The 20,659-nt window shown below is 40.2% G+C and overlaps 2 protein-coding genes across 3 annotated transcripts in view; both read right to left on the bottom strand.

Moving 5' to 3' along the window:
* Window positions 1–616: 616 nt before the first annotated feature.
* LOC121882859 (microtubule-associated protein RP/EB family member 3-like) lies at window positions 617–10,607 on the bottom strand. Of its 2 annotated transcripts, XM_042391330.1 has the most exons (9): window positions 10,501–10,607; window positions 7,616–7,683; window positions 6,776–6,900; window positions 6,528–6,673; window positions 5,336–5,495; window positions 5,184–5,225; window positions 3,642–3,778; window positions 2,993–3,145; window positions 617–2,210 (listed from the first exon to the last, which is right to left on the bottom strand). In XM_042391330.1, exons 3-9 carry the CDS (start codon window positions 6,894–6,896, stop codon window positions 2,142–2,144), a joined length of 828 nt encoding a protein of 275 aa, XP_042247264.1. In that variant the 5' UTR covers window positions 6,897–6,900; window positions 7,616–7,683; window positions 10,501–10,607; the 3' UTR covers window positions 617–2,141. The 2 variants fall into 2 exon arrangements, with proteins under 2 accessions (XP_042247264.1, XP_042247265.1); XM_042391331.1 differs by lacking the exon at window positions 5,184–5,225.
* Window positions 10,608–12,169: 1,562 nt separating this feature from the next.
* Window positions 12,170–20,659, bottom strand: part of LOC121882689 (dihydropyrimidinase-related protein 5-like) — a 29,987-nt gene continuing 21,497 nt past the window's right edge. Inside the window, exons 4-14 of the mRNA XM_042391105.1 lie at window positions 18,678–18,836; window positions 17,102–17,281; window positions 16,866–16,934; window positions 16,253–16,297; window positions 16,082–16,157; window positions 15,824–15,980; window positions 15,564–15,705; window positions 15,210–15,352; window positions 14,901–15,108; window positions 13,885–14,062; window positions 12,170–13,788 (exon numbers count right to left, since the gene is read on the bottom strand). Of these exons, the coding sequence (XP_042247039.1) occupies window positions 13,703–13,788; window positions 13,885–14,062; window positions 14,901–15,108; window positions 15,210–15,352; window positions 15,564–15,705; window positions 15,824–15,980; window positions 16,082–16,157; window positions 16,253–16,297; window positions 16,866–16,934; window positions 17,102–17,281; window positions 18,678–18,836 (1,443 nt within the window). The 3' untranslated portion in view covers window positions 12,170–13,702. The remainder of the gene's footprint in view (window positions 13,789–13,884; window positions 14,063–14,900; window positions 15,109–15,209; window positions 15,353–15,563; window positions 15,706–15,823; window positions 15,981–16,081; window positions 16,158–16,252; window positions 16,298–16,865; window positions 16,935–17,101; window positions 17,282–18,677; window positions 18,837–20,659) is intronic.

Here is a 20,659-nt window from a genome sequence, read left to right as displayed (position 1 = left end):
AGCAATAGCCAAGACATTTAGTCCAGTTAGTTTTAGGCAAAAAAAAGTTCAGCTCTCCTACTGACGTAAGTCTATTCTTGATGTGAAGTGAGATCTGAGATGTCATCAGGATACTAAACAGTAAAATGAACTATATTTGTGAGTTATGTCTCATCCCTGTGAGCTGGGTGTTGTGGGCTGCATCGTTGACAAATGGTTTAGTTAAACCAGCTGACCTGCTACAATTTTCTGTCTGGCCACCAACTGGGGAACAGACGGTCAGTGTTGGCTGCAATGTCTCTCAAAAGCGGCACTTAGTGTCGCTCAAATGAGTCGCTTAGTGTTTGGCACAACTCTCCTGGATCTCTTTCAAGACCTCCTTCATTCAGTGTGAGAGGAAGCTTAAACACTGATCACAGTGGACATCATACTGGGTTCAATATGTTCGTATTTTGCAAGTCTATTGTACTTTTGTTCTCATAGCAATACATCACAAAAATATCTGTTGAAGTAGACAGAACATACTTGTGGTTGCACTATAAATGTGTTTGTGTGTGTAAGGTGAACAGTTTGCTAGAAATAAAATCCTGATAAATGAGAAATACAGCAGAAACATGGCAGATAGCACACAGGTTAGTTGCTTTTGTTGAACCTCAGAGCTTTATTTCATTCAAGCAGTAACTCCAAATGATGCAAGTTTATCACGTGGCTGCCATGGCAACAAACGGTGAGAGAGGGTTTGATGTTATGTTCTCTCAGACTGGTCCAACTAATGTCAATCACACTCAGCCTGGCTGCCAATCACAATAAACCACACCCATAGTTCCTTGGCAGCCACTGTGGCGTTTTAACGCTACACAAAATATGAAAACTTAAATACGGCAACAGAAAAATAGAGATAGCAGCTAAAAATGTTTAACTCGATGAACACAGTCAAACATTAGTATTTAGTAGTGTCTGTCTGTACTCTTTTTTTTTTTTTTTTTGCTTTTGTTTTTTTAACATTTGTTCATTCATAGAATTCAAAGCCTGACATTTGTCTGATAAATACGTTTTACACTGACGTGGCCATTGAGGAATTCAATGCAAATAAAAAACAAATCTACAAAATAAAAAAATTGCATCTTCCTTTATCTTTCTGGCTGCAGCCAGTCACTGCGTGTTGGCATTTTGGATCATTTCAGTCAGTTTGTTTCGCTACATTTAGTGCAAATCCTTCAATTTCCCCAAATCCAAAACCACTTTTTTTTTTTCAGAAAATGTATAGAGCAGATTAAAAAAAGATAAATAAATAAAAACATAAATATATCATGCTGCCTCATAAACAAGCTGTCAAAACTGTTTCATGAGCAAACCCTCTCTGGTGGGACAACTTAATGGATAAAAACATACTCTGTGATAGTTTTGCTTTAACCTTGGAATGATGACTTTTTTTTTTTTTGAATGCATGTACATATGAGCAGTTCAAAGTTTGTGATATGTCTGCGTGCTAAATGTACGTTCACATGTGTCATCATATGCGATATATTCAAAATATATGCATGTGCAGGCCTCTCTCTCTTAAGGGACCATCTATAATCTCACTTTGTCAGTCAAAAATATCCTCATTCTAATCACATTGTGTGGAAAACATTGTGTGTGTGTGTTTTTTTTTATATATAAACTCTGCAGAGAACCCTGATGCATGTGTGTTTTCACCCAATCAGAGTGCACGGTGAGAGAAAGTGACCTGCCTCTTCAGACACACAGATTGATTGCACTGTTGGCTCCAGGCTGTCAGTGCTGGATCCCTGTAATCTCATTGCTGTTAACCTTAAACCTTTGACAGACTAGCAGCCCTGCAGTGCAGCTGTCCCCTCTGGTAACAAGCAAGAATCAGTCGAATAAGCCAAGCTAGGCTGCTGGGCCCTAGTCCCGACAGGTCTGGGTAAAGTGTCCTTTGCTAGTAGAAGTTGTGGAAGCTAGGCTGTACAATAAAGTCGTCATGGATATGGACAGCCACAGACAAGATGGGAGACGTAAGGGGAGATTGGAGAAAGTAAAAGAAAAGGGTGAAACGAAGAGGGGGGGGGGGAGATGACAATAATGATTAGGGAGATTAAAGGGTGAGAGGTGGGAGGAGAACGGGACGATCACACGTGGTGATGGTGAAGAGGATCAGCTCAGAACTCCTCCTGGTCTCCCTGTGCCCCTTCATCAATTTCTTCATCCTCTGGTGGTGCAAATCCCTCCTGCAAAAGATAAGACGTAGGTCAGCGTACAGCAGGATGAGTGGTTATAACATTTGTTTTTTGAGCCCGTTAGATCATTCTAGTTGGTGATAATGAGGGTCTTCTCCTTTGTGTTTGCATATATCCTCATTTTTTCAGCAAGCTACTTTATGTGGCTTTGAAACCTCACTTTGAAAATAGTTAATCATCAGACCTCTATTACATCTTACACATACTGCTACTTGTTGTTTTTTTTTCTGGTTGCTGCATGTCTGAACTACAGTTACATCAGTCAGCAACACTGTAAAATGTTGTGATGGATCAAGAGGAAAAAAAAGCTGCAGTGGCAAAGAGGAACAGTGATGAATGAAAGAGCCTCATATAAAAAGACATAACAACTGACAACACTACAAACAACTGCTTCAAATATGATCACAGAGTTAAATCAACACCTCTGACATTCTGAGCTAAAACTCAACATTCAAGAAAGAAAGAAAGAAAAATCAGGAAGCAGCGTCTTGTATCGTTTATACGGCAAAAATAAAAAGCTATGGTTCCAAAAATCTGATTACTGACCTGCTGCATGTTTACACAGATTTACAATAACCAGTTAAAGACAGAGCAGGTAATCATGTTCTCTGATTACCTGCATAACCTGATCTCTCCAAGTAACCTGGTTTCTTGTGTGCATGTAAATGTATTGATTAAGATTGATTAAGCTGCTATTACTGCATGTTAGTTTTACACTGTAAAATCCACATACTGGTGCTTGACATCGGTGTGTCTGATTCGCTTGTATTTACCTCTGTAGCATACAGTATGTCAATGATTTTGTTGATGACTGGGTTGGTTTCATCTTCGCTTTCCTGGCAGATGAGTTCAATGTCTCTCAGCTTTCCGAAGTAGAAGTCCCTCTCCTTCTCCAGCCCATCTACAGTCAGCTTCAGATCCAGCAGCTGTGTGCAGAGACAGGTCAAGAGGGTTGTGAGATTGAGATAAAAATATTACAAAAAAAAAGATAAACAGTGAAAAGGTAAAAGCTAATAATTACTGTAATATACCTGCAAAAAATGAATGTTATTAACAGAAAATGAACAATAGTCTGTAACAATGTGAGAATGTGTTGAGTCAGTCCCCAAATCACTTGACCCTGTTGTGACCTTGTGAATTATTTCATTATGTCAGAGCTGTATTCATCCAACATGGACACATTTGATATTCTCAACACTATGTTTTTGGGGTTTTTTTGCCAAAAAGGATTCTCAGAAACTTCCAAACCACTGAAAGGCACCAATGCAACAGGAAGACAACTGCAGTGTCATACTGCATATTTATCTGATGACGCAGTTTCATGTGTGAGCTGCACAGGGATGCTGGTACCTTGGTGCGGTGCCAAGGTGAGAAACTAGAGGGTGTTATTAGAAACGCCTTAACAAATCACAGCAGTGGTACCTGCTGGTTGAGCTCCATGAGCTCAGCATCTCCTCCGTTGCGGGTCACGGGAGCACTCCTGCGGGCTGATGCCAAATTTATCTGCCTCTGGGGGGTGGGGACAGTCTTCGGTACTGTGGGGGATGTTCTCATGGGGCCTGGAAGACAGAAACAAACACGTACATTAGTATTTCTACACTGTATTGTGTAGAAATTAACTCCAATTGGATCTATGCTCCAGACTAGTTGTAGTTGTGTTTTTTTTCAGTCATCCGTCAGTCAGTCTGCGTTTACAGAAACACTTCATTTTAAGCAATGCAGCTCTCTAACCTGGCCTCTTAATCTCATGCTTTATTTACATTTTACATGCATAACTGTTGCCAGGTTACATATTTACTGTGTATTGTGTGAATAAATGTCAAACTTTTACCCTACCCACTTCTAAGATTAACCTTAAAAGTCCTAACCATCAACCAGTCATCAACCAGTCATCAACCAGTCATCAACTAGTCATCAACCAGCCCCTTCAGGACGTGAGGACAAGCCAAAATGTCTAGGGCTGCAACTAACCATTATCTTTATTATCGACTGTCGATTATCGATTATCTGTCAATGATTTTCACGATTAGTCAATTCATCATTTAGACTATGAAATGTTAGAAAATGACATTTGCAATTTTTCAGAAGCCATGGTGATGTCTTCAAATTGCTTGTTTTGCCTGATTTACAGTCTAAAAGTCTAAGATATTCAATTAACTGTCATATATGAAAAGGAAAAACAGAAAATCAAATATTTGGCATTTTCTCTTGAAAAATGACAATTAATCGATTTTCAAAATAGTTGCCAATTAATTTTCTGACTATCAACTAATCATTGCAGCTCTAAACATGTCCTCACTTTGCAAAGGTTTCCTTTGTAAAAGCATAATTACTTCTATCTCATAAAGACAGAAGTACAAGAGCAAACACACATACACACACACACACTGATTAATCCTTATTAGGATGTCTTTACACTGTGTTTTGATTGATTACCTTAAAGTAGAATACTTTCATATATTTTTGCAGGTTTTAGCCCGTTCACTACATTGTACTGTTTTAGTTTTTGTCTTGCCTGTCAACAAGGTTGAACACCAGAACCAAACAAAAGGACATTTCTCCTTGAGACAGTTGATAACTCATGTCGGATTTCATTCATTTCATTGTTTTTTTCCTCTTTGTCATACTCTTCACATACAGAAACTCAAGGAATTGTTTGGCTGAATCAAATCAATAACAACAATAAACACAAATCTGTTTTAAGTGTGAAGGAAGCCACAGACTGCTTTATAGTTTTTACATCTGTAAAACATGTGATATTGTATAAAACAAAGAACAGAAGAAACAAAAAATATGGCTTTGCAGCTGCACACAACCACAGAGATGCATTCAATGCCCACAAAAAGTCAGAAAAGGCCAATCCAAAAGTAACACACAGGGTGAATGTGGGTAAGACTCTCTCTGCAAGCACTGACAAGCACACACACACACACACACACACATGCTCGATGGAGGGGATGTTACCTGAGCGGATGGGTCTTTTAGGTTTGTGGAGAATGGGTTCACCTGGGTTAGAGGTGGGGATGTGGTTGCATGAAGAGGTGAGAGCAATGAAATGAAGCATGTTTTCACACAGCTGACTCGTGTGTCAGTGTATGTGTGTGTGTGTATCTTACCTGGGTTGGGCGGAGGCGGCGTTCCCTCCTGGCCCTGCCGTGTCTGTAGAGGGTCGTATTCTTTCCCGTCGTAGTTGGCGTCGAAAAACTTCTTAAACCACTGAAGGAACTCAAAGTTGTCCTGGAATTTCCCCTTCACCAGCCTCTCTACAGGGATGATCTGAGACACGGAAAAAGGAGTCATCACAATGTGATGAGAATCTGTTATGATTGTTAAAACACAGAAGAGACAACAGCTGGGTATTTATCTAAGAACAGTCATGCTTGCAATGCAAAGGAGAACACTGCCCTGGAGACAGAGAGACCAACTTGAGATTGAAGGGTCACTAGTTGGAATTTCAAATTCTAAACAGGAAGTTTGGGGATAAAGTGATGATCAGAAAGTAATAATAGAGTTGTAAGCAGGAAGAGCTATTTCAGGCTCCTCTGGTTGCTGAAAGTAAAAGCATCATTTTCTCCATAGACAATGAGAGGTGACTGACAGTTGGAGTATTTCTATGGCTTTGACCAGCTTTAAATGATCCTGTTTAAATTATCAGTACAAAGGATGAACAACTGTGTTAGAAACTGGTTCTTTGACAAAAAATTGGAGGTACAAGTCTGCAAAAAAGCAAGGTGAAAAGTTAAATATGACACCCAAGGTACATTTTGGTTAAAAAAAACAAAACATCCAGGCTTAAAATTCTGTTAAGTGCATCACTAACAGCAGCTAGAAAACTGAAAACATAACCTACAGCTTAAATTAATTCATTTATGAATTCTGGGTCAGTTATGAATAAATTAAACATCAGCAATTATGGCACCTTTTGCTACAGCTGAATTTGCTACTGCTGTGATTTGTGCCTCTGACTGGCTTCTTCTCCATAGAAACTGCAGCTGAGGCTCATGGGTAATTTAGTATTTCAAGCCGTCCACCAGAAACGACTCCTCAGAAACAAAGTTGAAATAATTCAAACTGGTGGACACGACATAAACTTGTAGGATTGTTACATTCTCCGCAAAAGTCCTTTAAACATTGATGAAAAAATGAAAAAATTTAAATGCACAATCTTTTCCTTTGATGTATAGTATGTCCACTTACTGCTTCAACAGCTCTGTTAACCTGTGTGTGTGTGTGTGTGTGTGTGTGTGTGTGTGTGTGTGTGTGTGTGTGTGTGTGTGTGTGTGTGTGTGTGTGTGTGTGTGCTCTCACCTTGTCCACATTCATCCTCTTGAACGCAGCCTGTAAGACCTTGAAATTGTGGATGTATTCATGTTCCAATTTAGCATTGAACTTGACTTTCTTCATCAATATGCACCCTGGAAACAGCATGTCCATGAACTGGCAGTATGCAGCACCTGAAGAGAACAGATCACACACACAAACACACATTTAATACCAGAGCTTCATCTGCACTTTCGATTGAATTGCAGGTCGAATTAAAAGATGCGTTTGTTTACCTGAACAGAGCTGCTCGATCTTTGTGTAGGTCAGCTGTAGAGAGTCGTTGACCCACGCTAACATGTCATGACGACTCAGGTTCTCTATGGTCATAGAGGTGGAGTAGACATTCACCGCCATCCTCCTGCGACGCACAATATTGTAAGCAACAGTTTGAATGAGCAGTTTCTGAAGGCTGATAAATATAAGTACGCAGTTTAAGATGCTTTTTGTGCCAATTTACAGTAGAACGACATTGGATTCTTTTCAATTTGTCTCCATGTTCTTCTGTCTCTTCAGCCTGTCAGATGAGAGGAGCTAAAAAGCGAGGACAACATACAACTGAGTGGCGAGGGGAGCAGCGGTAACTATGAAGCCACAACACAGAGGCTGTGACAAGCTACTTTCAGGGATGAGGAGAGCCGGGTGACTTCTGTTGCGTAAGAGAGGTAGTCCTCACTGACACTGACTGCAGTGTTTCCCCCATAACTGTACAGCTCTGGCAGGCCGCCAGGCCAACGAGAACCCCCGCCAGGCCTTTTTATAATGCCAAAAATAACGGCAAATATCCATGCACACGGAAATCAATAGCGTTTGGGAGCTTCTGTGCAGTTCTGTTCTGAAACATGAGTCAATCTCTGTGCTTGTTTATATTTTTTGGGTATTAAGCTTCATTTATACTCCCGAGCAGATGCGTACACAGACAACTGCAGACACTACTGACAGGTAGTTGTTCTGTTTTTTATTGCCTTACTCTCTTTAGCACTCATATTAGTAAAGTAAGAGTCATATATTGTGCAAATGTAAGGCCTCTTGAGTATTTAAAACTAACAGACATACAAAGACTGAATGTTACTCACCTGTGCTGGGTGTGTGTTGGTGCAAACTGTTAAGAACCGGGTTGTGCTGGACCACTTTATAGAAAGACCTGGAGACAGAAACCATCATATCAGTCCTGCTCATATTCAAACTGCACTGTGAACAACTGAGGAGTCAGGACAGTAGCGTCCTTCTCAAGAGCACCTTCACAAGCTTACAAGGAGATACAGCACAGATAACCAAGCAGCAAGTCACTAGTTCACTCAACAGGCCATTAATCTCTGCCTCGGTTAATCCTCTTCCAGGTTCAACATGATGTAACTCATCATAGTTCACAAAGGCAGCTGAGATCACCAGTAAGTGTATCCAACAGGCATAAAAACTAATACAGCTACGATTCATCACACTGACAGCCACAGATAAGGAAAAATCCAACAGTACCAAAGCGTTTCCTGTGAACTAACCGACTCCAAAATAAACACCATACAGGCTGCTGTGCTGAACAATCACTTCCTGACTGCAGGGCTTCACAGAGGTAACACTGTCCAGCAGGCAAATGCTGCTAATTTGGCTGTGACTGGTGAATCTGCTGGTCTTCATACAGCGTGCTATCAGTCTAGAAAAATACTCCAGAAATCTACTTTGACTTATTTTCGGATTGACTTTGCATAATGGTCACTAATCACATGTTGATCTGAGACTTTTATTTTGGCTTCCTGGCTGTTTGCACACAAGGAAACAAGGAAACTGCACACACATTGAAAACAAACAACAATCCATGTGAAAGACACAAAGTCCATTTGTAGCAAATTAACCAGGAGTGACAGTGACACTGCAAACAATGACTACTACGTAACCTTTTCATTCATTAGTTAACAGTGGTGCTAAAAAGATTAGTTGATTAATAATTATGAATATTGATGAAGTGTTTTAAATTATTTTCCAGGCCAAAATCAAATGTGAAGATTTCCTGCTTTAATTTGTCTTAAATTATAATCATTTAAATCCATTTGGGTCTTGAACTGTTGCTCAGACAAAACAAGACGTGTGAAGTCATCAGCTTGGCCTCTGGGACTGTTCTATCACATTTCATTGATCAAACAATTAATCTATTAATTGACAAATAATTCTGCAGAGTAATTACAATGATCATGGAAATAATCATTGGTTGAAGCCACAGTTGACTGATAGTAAACTATAGCTGTATTAAATGTAGGCTATTAATTCTACAGACCTTGAGTATAGTGTCAGTGATTTACAATAAGATGCATGAATGTAGGAATGTAACCTCAAACCAGGACTTTAGCAATGACACCCTTTCTCTATTTTTATTTTAATTTCTAAAACATTCCCTCGATCTTCAACACATCACACTAACTCTTATCAGGAGTCTCTCCTGATAAAAAAAAAAAAAAAATCCTAAAAAGGCAAGTTCCTTTCATACCACAATCTCTCACACAAATTAAGTGAATTAAATTAGTACTTCTTTGAAGAGCTGGACATTTCCTGCAACTAAAAAGCAGGCGTTAAACCAATTTCTGTGACCAATCAGATTCTTTGACCTGATAAGGAGTCTCAGCTATACTGCAGCTGCAAATGCTTTGAAAGCATTTGCAAGCTGTGGTTGAATCTAGATTCTGTGATGTCAAAGGACAAGGGCTGCAACCAACAATTATTTATATTATTGATTCATCTGTTGATTATTTTGTTTGGTCTATAAAATGTCAAAAAAATGGTGAAAAATTTTCTATCATTGTTTCCCAAAGGCCAAGATGCAACTTAAAATATCTTGTTTTGCAGTCCGCAATGCAAAGATATTCTGTTTACTATCACAGAGAAAATATTCACATTTAAGAAGCTGGAACTATGATAGATGTCGTCAGTCTTCACATGCCCCTCTTTGCATAACATTTGGTTGGAAATATTCAATACAGTCTTACAAATTATCTCCGTCTGTCAAACCATCTGCAACTGCTGTGTCACTCTAAAACCTGCAAAATCAAATCATATGAAAAACTGAATAACTCTTTTGGCCAGCTGCCTCATTCTTGTCAAGTGGAAAGACCTGTACACTATAGTTTCTGATATAAAGCTTATAAGAATGTGTGACCCTATCTGTGTCCTCTGGAGTTTTTTCTCTTTACACATATTAAAGTTTTTGATCTAAACTAAATACAATCGACTATGGATGCATCCTATTTGAAAGCAGTTGCTACATTATGTGATAAAAGTATGATAAAAAAATGTTATTAGACCACAGAATCTGATGTGTCGCATAATTTGGTGCAACACCGGCAGCAGGAAAAACATTAACTTATTATTACTGTGGCATGACAGTAGATATGATAACGTCATAACACATGAAACCCCCTGCTGTGTTTGAAACTTTCCAGGCTAGAAACGGTGTTACACCGTATTTGGTGACTCGTCAGATTCTCTGACCTGTAGTGTTGGTAAGTTACAGGCATGAGGAGTGAGATGGTTATCTGCTGGGTCACCAAATACGGTGTAACACCGGTCCGCTTCACGGCTCAGCCTGGCTGCTCTGACAGTTAACGTTACAGCAGCCGACGGTGCGACAGGCAGTATTATAATGCTAGCTCCTAGCTGACTTCTGCTAACGTTGCTAAGTTGGCAATTCGCTATTGTTGTTGAAATTGGAGGGTTTCCAGCGGATTTAGTTTCACCACAGCAATATTACCGAGCTCAAAATACAAAAAAGTGCAACTGAAATCGACTCTTTGAGCCTAACGTTACCCCCTCTGGAGGCCTTTTCGATCATAACGTTACACACGCACATTACTAATTTCACCGACGGGACGGTACAACTATTATGTCTAAGGTATAAGTCAAATCAGCGGTAAAATAACCCCGTTTCAACTGTAAAGAAGCTTATTCTAAGTTAAGTTGAGTTAATATTACTCACAGAAGCGAGACACTGTCCCGTTGTTTCAGATGATGGGCTTTCCGTTGCTACAACCCACAATCCCGACTGTTGCCTCGGTAAACTGCGCGAGATCGCTCCAACCTAAGCTGCTGGCATGCGTGCGCCTGCGCGGTGCAGTTGCAGGATTTTCTTTTTACTTTTAGTGAAACTGGCATCCCGATGAGCAGACATGATGGAGAAAAGGTCCGCGAGCGCGTCAGCTGCGGCCCATGTTTGATGATTAACCTGAGCTGACCGCTGCTGCTTCTCCGTCTTTCTCTGTTTATTGCAATTACAAAGTGCTTTACAAGGCAGAGATAAAAAGAACAAAAGATAGAACACAATGTCAGATACACACACATTCCCACATGTATATCATTAACAACAAATATAAAGTAAAAGACTATAAAACAAATCAATAAATAAACCACAGAGAAATATAACAGATTTATTTAAGTTTCAGTTACAACAACACACATTACAATTCATCTAAATAAATAAAAGCAATAAGAAGTATTCCTAATATGGTTATAACAGTAATATTGTATAATAGTATTTTTATTCTAATATTATTCTACTTACTGAGTCATAGTGAACTTTCTATACCAACAGCTGAGGTGTTATTATCTAAGAATAAACAGACTGGGATTCACAAGGCTAAACAACATAATCAGCATGTACTATTTAAAAGAACCAAAACTGCATGAATTTCTAAACATTTAATGAATTTTGATTTTATACAGACAAGGAAAACTTTCACACCTCTGAAGTTGTAGTGTTGGAGGATTTGGAGGAGGAGGATGAAGATACAGATGTTAGGAACACATTTTTCTGCACTGACAGTAATGATGTGGAAGTGGTCAAAAGGTGCAATATTTCCACCTGCAGTGAGCATTACAGCTGCATTTTTCTGCACAATGTGATTCAGTTTTGATTTACTTTTTACAGTAGCAGGTCAACCAGGGTGCAGCCTGGTTTCATTCATTATAACAGAGCTGATATTTTGGAGTTTTCCTTTTTGAACCAAGGATTCTCATTTATTTGAACAGGATTCTGGTTAAATATTTTTATTAATATTTATTTCTTTCTGTAAAATAACCCTGATTTTCTGTTTCTGCATGTGATATGTAAAAAATAAAATAGCAAACACATTTTTCACCGTGGTAGAAATTGAAGTATGGCAGGAAAATGTTTATATTTGTGTTTTTATGGATATCTCATTATTTTCCATTTGTATTCCAACTGTTTTATCCAATTTTCTTTTTGCATTGTCATCCTCTATGCAGAGGATGACAATGCAAAAAGATTAACTACATGAAATAGTTGACCAGATATCAATATCTAGTGCTACACAGACAGACTTGTACACAGTTTATTTATGTTTACACAAACATAAATATTTTCTATACTAAGCATCTGGGACACATTTCCTTTCGGACGAATAAAGTTTAATTTCATCCTAATTTATGTGATTTTGCTTTTTGTATCAAATCTGTTAATCTATTCAATTATTTATTATGTCTATCTATCTATCTATCTATCTATCTATCTATCTATCTATCTATCTATCTATCTATCGATCGATCTATCTATCTATATATATATACATATATATAGTCCTGCAGTGACCACAAATTTAGGTATCTTGAAAACAAGAGAAGACACAAAGGAAGGTTATTTTTTCACTTTATTCTTTTGCCATTATTCGTGGTAAGAAACAGCCACTTACAGATTCAACAGGTTCACTGTCCAACACAACAAGAATCTACAAACACACACAGCCACTGACCAGTCACAGTGCCTTCAAAACCACAAAACCATCCAACAATAAAATCATATCATCGTAGATAATCGTAAAAAAACAGCACCAGTTGTTGTGAACCTGTGGCGTTCCAGACAGATCTGACTCCTCCGTCTCCATGTGGTGCTCTTCATGCACGGGTGTCGGTGTGTGTGTGTGTGTGTGTGTGTGTGTGTGTGTGTGGCACGGGTGATTCACATTGGCACATTTATTCTTTCAACTAATAAAACAAAAACATCCTAAATATACAGTACACAGACAAGAAGAAGACGTGTTCATGAATAAATATAATACTGCTAGGCAGGAATGAGACATCATAAGGAGGTGAGAGGATCAGTGGTTTTCTTCAGCCTGTGCAGCTCAATCTTCCTGCTCTGTAGAGACACCGCTCTAATAACAAACCCCCCCTTTTATTTTCCTATTGGAACAGGAAGTTTACTCTCAAAATGCAATCCGGCAGATGCTACTTCATCTAAATTCTTTCGGTTACTCTCTCTTCTATCACTTTGTAAGGCCTACAGATATGACTGAGATAATGAAGTTTCTATGACAGTGATGCCTACATTTATCTGATCCCAGGAGAGCCCACAGGTTGTGTACTTCTATAACTATATAGTACAAGACTATAGACTCTGCTTCATTGCAGGTGAGGCTGGGATGTTTCTGTGACGTGTGTTTGTAAGTCAGGAGCGGTGAAAGTGTAAGGATAGGTGGGGGTCAAGTCTGACTCTATTGAGAGCAGGGTGTTTGAAGCAGTTGGATTTCATCACCACACAGCACGGTTCATCCATTGGAAACAAAAACACTGTTAGAGGGACCCACGATGCAGCAGGAAGCCGAGCACAGCGGGTGATTTAAATCACAAAGAGAATCCACACACATCTTCATATGAGTCTATGGTGTCTACAGTGTACTGCATTTGTGTGTGACAGGGGGGAATAGATACTTCACTGAATCCGGTTCTACTATTTTTAAATAATTCAGTCGACATCACTTCAGTTCAAACCATCAAAAACTGTACTGGTTTTGATCTTTCACAGTTTGTTTAGTTTGTGATTCTTCGCGGGATACGAGCAGTGTGATAATGAGCAAACTTTGTCAATGTTAGTGTGATCAGCTTGAATTTGGAAAAAACATTTGAATTCATACGTAGCCCTTCACTCATCGTGTAGTTAATCAGGTCAGTCACTCCAATTAAGACACAAATTAGTTCTTGTAAAAGTCACTTTGGCAAATCACTGATCATCAGTTAGGTCGTCACCAATCACAGACACATGCTTTATTAATTTGTTTTCCCTTCTTAACTTTAATCCTGTGTTTGAAAATCAGTGCAGTTTTCCTGGTTGCTCAGAAACATAGAAAACATGGAGGCTCGGAAGGTTGAAGCTCCGGGACGGGAGTTTACCAGATGCCACTGGAGCGCCCGCCGGGTGGGGCCAGGATCCGAGCCGAGGACCTCTTCGGGATGTGGTCGTCAACCTGAGATCCTGAGAGAAAAACACAACATACGTTTAGATGTGTTTGAAGTCACAGAAATCACCAAAACTAGGGGTTATGAGGTTTTTTATCTTTATTCTACCTACCTGAGAGGCTAAAGGAGGACTCATGGAGGTCTCGGACCCCCTGGTGTGCCCGAGCACAGGGTTTGTTGGGGTTATCTCCATCAATGGGGCCCAAACCGAGCTCCTTCTTCATGGTGTTTGCCACCTTGACCACGTCACCAGAGTAGGGATCCCTGGCAACCTTTTTATAAGCCTGAGTCTGAAACATAGAGGTGGGAGGTGGTTTGTGAAGATTAACACGTGTAAAAATGTGTCTCTACTGTTGAGAGCTGTAATTTCCATGAAGAGTGAAATGTGAACACAAACTTTATCATCTAGACTTTCTGGTTGCAGGGGGGTATTAAGTAAGAGACACAATAATAATAATCCTGTCAATAACAATCTCATCATGCTTTTCAAATGCAGATGAAACTTGTGATGGATATTTATCTGACTTGACAGTAATGGTTCTAATCTTGAGGTGTATTTACGAGAGCAGACTAACTTCATCATTATTAGTGGGCGGTTACAGAGTCTCAAAGAAAAATACCATTGTTTTTTTTATGCAAACATCAGTTATAAATATTATATTTGCATCCACCTTTCCTGCATTTGTTTCTGATTCTCACATATTTTCATATTTATAATAGATAAATTCACATATTTTTAAAAGATAGAAAGCAAAAGTAACAAGCTCTGAAAGCAAAATGACATGCAGAAAGCATATCAAGTAAATCCCCACAAGTTAGTAGTATAAATCATTTCGTGCACATAAATCAGGGCAGAACTGAACATGCAGAAGCTGAGACGGAGGTTTTGCAGACAGCAGCAGCAGCTGCAGAAAAACAGTGTCAGCGTACAGAGAGAGCATGAGCATTAAATCCTTTATATAGACTGTCAAATCAGTGCAGTTAGACACAGCATGATGGGTGTGTATGCAGTTGGCTAGCTGTCACCTGACACAGCATATCATAGCACTGTATGAGCCTTGGTGTTCTGCCGGAACTAGTTTACTTCCTGGGAAAACACTTTCATCATCTGAGCAAAAGTGAACGCACCTTTTCTCTCTGCACCATCTTCTTGTAGAGGTAGTCAGGGAAGGTGCGCTGTGGGTAGAATTTTCCAGAACCCTCGGCGCACATGAACACACCGTTCTCACACACCAGACGTCCTCGGCTGATGGTGACCAGAGGGACACCGTGGCAGCGCAGCCCCTCATACAGGTTGAAGTCTCCACCCTGCACCTGAGTGCTCACAGAGATCGTCCTGCACAAAGAGAGAAGGCATCAGTGTGTGTTTGTGCGTGTGTGTGTTCTGCACAGCACTTTGTGTTCGTGAACCACACCTGCACGCTGTAAATATAGTACCTTGTTGCGTCTGGATCCCACACCACCACGTCAGCGTCGGCCCCGGCGATGATGCGACCCTTGCGTGGGTACAGGTTGTAGATCTTGGCGGCGTTAGAGCTCGTCACTGCCACGAAACGATTCTCATCCATCTTTCCTGTAACCTACAGACATCGATGCATTGAAATGAAAGGAAACATTTCAGCACATATCATACTGTTAAAGTAATCTCTTTTGGCATTAAACCTGCAGACAAAAGATGAGGAACCTGGTCTCTTCCTGTTACTGTCACTCAAATACTAAAATGCTAACTAGTGAAGACAAGGTTTGTGTGAGTGTGTGTGAGTGTGTGTGTGTGTGTGGGAGTGCACGTACCACTCCCCTCTCCCAGATGACACTCATCCTGTCCTGGACTCCAGACACTCCGTGAGGGATCTTGGTGAAGTCCTCCTTGCCCAAAGCTCTCTGCTTGGTGCTAAATGGACGGTGCTCTGATGCCACAACGCTCAGAGTGTCACTGGAAACAGGATATGCATGTTAATATCTAAGACAGCAGCCGAAACGATCACTGATCATTGACTTCCATCGTTTATAAGCAGCAGCACAGTATGTTCGTGTGTGTTCTGTGCACTTACTTGCCCAACAGGCCCATGAGGTAGTTGGGTGTGTTGGGGTCAAGGCGGAGAGGAGGGACGAGGACGTGGGCGGCAGCGTGAGCCCAGTCCTGGTGGTAATACTGCATCCCGTTCAACACAGCGTGAGCCACTGTGGTCTCTGCATGGACCACCTTACCTGGAGAGACAGCAAGAAGAGAGAAGGAGAAGAGGAAGAAGATCATCATCATCACAGTCACCATCTTTCTGCTGGTATTTTTCACTGGGCAGGTAACTCACCCTGCATCTTTGCAGCAGCAATCATGTCTCCAGCAGGCATACTGGATACATTGACCAGGTAGATTGGGCAGTGAGCCTACAGTCACAAAGACATTCATTCATTCATGTATTCATGTATCAATGACACACAGACCCCCGCACACAGACAGGATATTAAAATCTAGTGTTTACCCTGTTGGCGATGGTGACGGCTCTGTGAGTCGCCTCAGACTCCAGCTGTAGACAGGACAAAGATAGAATCACAGGATGAGAAATTTAATATGAACCGAGTATATATTTGAATGTTTTTATCAGAAACTTCTGTCTATAAAATACAGTAATAACTGGTAGTAACATGTAGAATTGAGTTAGGTTGCCGATTTATCTTTGTCGGAGTATTCTCTTAAGAGAATGATGCATCTCATAGTAGATCATGTAATCAATAATTATAGCTGGATTTTGTTTGTTAGCTTTTGTGCTAACTCATAGTGTATAAACACTTTTTTGAAAATGGTCATATTGTAGCTTCAATTATAACATCTGCATCCAACCTCTAAGTGTTTTTAAATGTCACCAGAACTCATCACCCCTACATGTTTTCTCAAAATCTGGCTTCTAGTTTTACATATTCCACATAAATAACGCTAAATTTATGTTCAACTATCAACATATTAAGCTGCTAATCAAAAGGAATGGATAAAAAAGCAGCGGTAGGAGAAGTAAATGCAGAAGATAATGCAAACCCTCGCTGTGCATGTTATACCAGCAGGCTAATATACAAACAAATGAGAGAAAATAATCTCACCTCCTCTGGTCGGCTGACCTCAATACCTTCCGGTCCACTGATTCCCAAATCCAGAGCCTCTTTGGCACCCTAAGAACACACACATACAGATGCCTCTAAAATTATTCAACTCATGTGCCCAAAACAGATAACGCCAGGCATTGTATCACAATAAAATAATCATACTCAACACAGAAACATATTTTTAAGATTATTGTGCTATTTTGTGCCTATGTGAGTGTTTGTGTGTTGTGTACCTCTGCCACCAGCTCTCCATTCTCGGCATGGACGCGTGCGATGGCCCCAATGTCCTTACAGGTCTGCAGTGTCTGGTACAGCTCAGAGTCCCTCAGCATCATCATGTCCTTGTAGGCCATGAACATCTGGAAGGAGTTGACCCCATGTTCCCTCACCAGGGTCTCCATCTCGTTACGCACCTGATCACAGGGCAAAGGTCTGGGATCAGGGATCTGAACTGACTGTACAAAGTTTGTAAGTTTGGCAAAGATAAACAGTGAAGCGCATTATCCAGTGTGAGTATGGGCATGGAGGGAAAGTGTGTTAGTGTGTGTGTGTGTGTGTGTGTGTGTGTGTGTTATATGGGGTGTGAAATGAGCTTGGAGAGCAGCCAGAATGAGATCCGACTGATTTCACATTGGTGATGATCACGGTCCCAAAGAGATGTTCACCACACAGAGGAATCTATTTAATTTAATTCATTAAAAAATGCAGGAAAGACAAAGTATTTGCGGTAAAATGGTTGTAAATCCAATGATAAAAAAGTGGATAAAAGCACATCATAGTTTTGTTGATGGAAGCAAAATTCAAACAATGAATATTCCTTCACTTTGACAGTTTGACAGCATCCCTTAAACATCTTGATGTAAACATGGTGGCAAATGAACACCTGTATATGTATCTGCCTTGATTTAATACCTGAGAAACAACAAGAGTTGCACTTATGAACCACACAGTCATCAGCAAGGATGTACGTTCTTGTAAATGTAATTTCTTTTGTCAGTGATGCTTGTCAAGCGTTTCCACAGCTGCAGGAACATAATATCACATTAAGCATCAAAGTGTTGATCCAAGAGTTGATATAAACACCGGCAGGGTATCATAAAAGATAAATAACGTGCTTTTCATATATTAATGTTAAACATTTAATTAATAATGGTGGTTTTGAGGAGAAAATTCTCTGGTTTCAGCTTCTCTGATGTGGAGATTTGCTGCTTTTGTCTGTTTTATATATTTGAAATGAATATCTTTGGGTTTTGAACTGAACTTTAAACATCAGCCTGGGATCTGGGAATTTGCTATGGGCATTTTTCAATATTTTCTGAAATTTAATAAACCAAATGATCAATGAATTATGAGAAAATAACTGTCAGATTGATTGACAATGAAAATAATCCTTAGTTGCAGGCCTTGTTGCCATTATCATGGTATTAAAGGGTAACGGTTAGATTTTAGACAGTCTGGCCTTAAACTGAACTGTATATGACTTTACTGTATATAATAAGATATGGCACATGCACACAGTGAGCAGATGATATAGTAGAGACATTACAGCCAAAGGCTGAATGAAGCATACTGACTCACAGAATCTGCCTAACGTGCCCAGTGAGCATGTTAACCTAGTTCCTGTAAGGTTTAATCTAGGTCATCACACATTTCACCCATAAATGAAAATGGTTTGACTGCCTGATTATTCATTCAGGAAGGATAAAAGCTTGAAGAGGCGAATGGAGAAGAATGAACATCAGTCTGTAAAGATCTTGGTGGAAGTGTTTCCTGGTACATCTCACACTCGAACCCCTCTTTCAGTCTTACCTTTGGTCCCCACCAGGTCACCCCGACATGCAGAGCGTAGTCGCAGCACGTCTTGGCGTCGGCCAGAGCTCGGCACTGCTCGTAGGCGTCCAGCAGGGAGCAGTGTTGTTCAGGCAGGACCATTGCCATCACCATGGTGGTACCACCCATCAGAGCAGCCTGAGTGAAGCGAGAGGGTGAGCGGGGGTGAGTTAGAGAGGAAGGAAGGAAGGAAGAGAGAAAAGATTAATTAAACAAGAGAACAATGATTCCAGTGTAAAGCACATAGATAGTGTTTGTCCTGGTGACAATGACTGATAGTCCTTCCTTATTTACTGTTTTCTCATCATGGTCTACTTCATGCACCAACACTGAGGATGCTATTATACAAAACATTTAAGTTAAGCAGAGGAAGCCTGAGAAATGAGGAAAAACGCCCTTTATCAGGATGAACTTCTCCTCTGCTATTCAGAGCACAATTTATTTGATGTTTTGCAGATAAATAAATAAGTTATTTGAAAGTTTGTAGTGATAGCCTATGTATAATGTTTAGAATTAATATTTTTCTGTTAGTTTTGTTACCGGTGGATGCTTTGTTACAGTTAAGTTAATAAGAGGTGTCTTGTAATCTAATCTAACTGTATATATTCTGATAAATATACTTCTCAATTCCTGTTCTGTTAAGTGTTAAAATCTTACTTTTTCTAAGACACAGTATTCACAGGAAAATAACAGTTTTCCACAGTCAAATTAAATTTATCAACATGTCTCTTAAGTGTTTTGTTTTAGCACTGCTGTCACTGATTCGCCCTCTATAGAAACCTCTTGGTTTTGTTCTGAAAATCAGACATTGTTTTTGAAAAGCACTTTAGAAGAAGCCTTTGCAAAAACTTTCTGAAACCTCTTCATAAAAAACTCATGAACACTCTCAAATCTGGTTCTAGTTTTTCAAAGCAGCTGCAAGGCAGCAGCAACATGAAGGAAAATATGAAATATGAAAAGGAGAAGATTCATATTAAATCATTGATGCAGAAAAGAAGAGAGTGGAAGAAAGTGGAGGTTAGAGGAGAAAACACAAAAGAACGAGAGGAAGAGGATGACAGGATGGAAAACTGAAGAGGTGAAGGGAGTGGTCTGCCGTGACTCGTCTCAGTCGGCTGAACGGTAAATCCACTTTTTTGTAGCCATGACAACAGATACTGCTCTGCCATGCCTGTCGCATGTTCCAACCCTCCTCCTCCTCCTCCTCCTCCTCCTCCTCCTCCTCTTCCTCCCCCTCTCCCTGTCCACAACTGCACTGCCAGTCACCCGTTCAATATCCTCACAGTCTAGCGGGGCTACTGCACTGAGGAGTGATGAAAAACTGGCAATAATCATTTATGAAACAGGGAATAAACAGAGAGAGATAGAAAACATCGGTCAAATGAGCCTCATTCTGTCTTCAATTTTCAGTCCAGACGAGTCAAAATAAACACTAAAACTGAAGTTCACCACTAAAATCTCTCTCCATGATTGATACGACTCGAATGAAGCGTGACTAGGGCCTGATGTCTGTGCACGTCAGCGTGCACTCGTTCTTCCAGACTCCAGACGTGTCACAGACGAGAGGGAAGGAGCTTCTGTTTTGGAGTGACAGCTCCGCCGGCCAACGAGCTATCAGGTTTCCCATTACCATAGAAACCAGTCTGAATCATCTGCAGCGTCAGCATCGAAGGTCTCTGCGTATGTATGTGCACGAGGAGCGTAGTGTCATCCATCACTGTCGATGTGTGAGTGTGTGTGTGTGTGTGTGGAGGAGATCAGAGGACGTGGACACAGCTGGGGATTGTGGGATTTACACTGTCTGTCTGCATGGCCTTAATTAAAATTTACTGCCAGTCTACTTCTTTAAAGAAGAGGGAATGTAAGAGTAGAAAAAGAGAAGGAAACAGTGAAAGAGAGACTGGGAAAGGAAGGTATATACACATATTGAACAGTATGAGCGTGCGTGTTTATCAGTGTGA

Source organism: Thunnus maccoyii, chromosome 17 (assembly GCF_910596095.1).
Source record: "Thunnus maccoyii chromosome 17, fThuMac1.1, whole genome shotgun sequence".
Lineage (NCBI taxonomy): Eukaryota > Metazoa > Chordata > Actinopteri > Scombriformes > Scombridae > Thunnus > Thunnus maccoyii.
The sequence above is the reverse complement of the archived record's forward strand: the minus strand, read 5'-3'. Positions and strand labels throughout refer to the sequence as shown.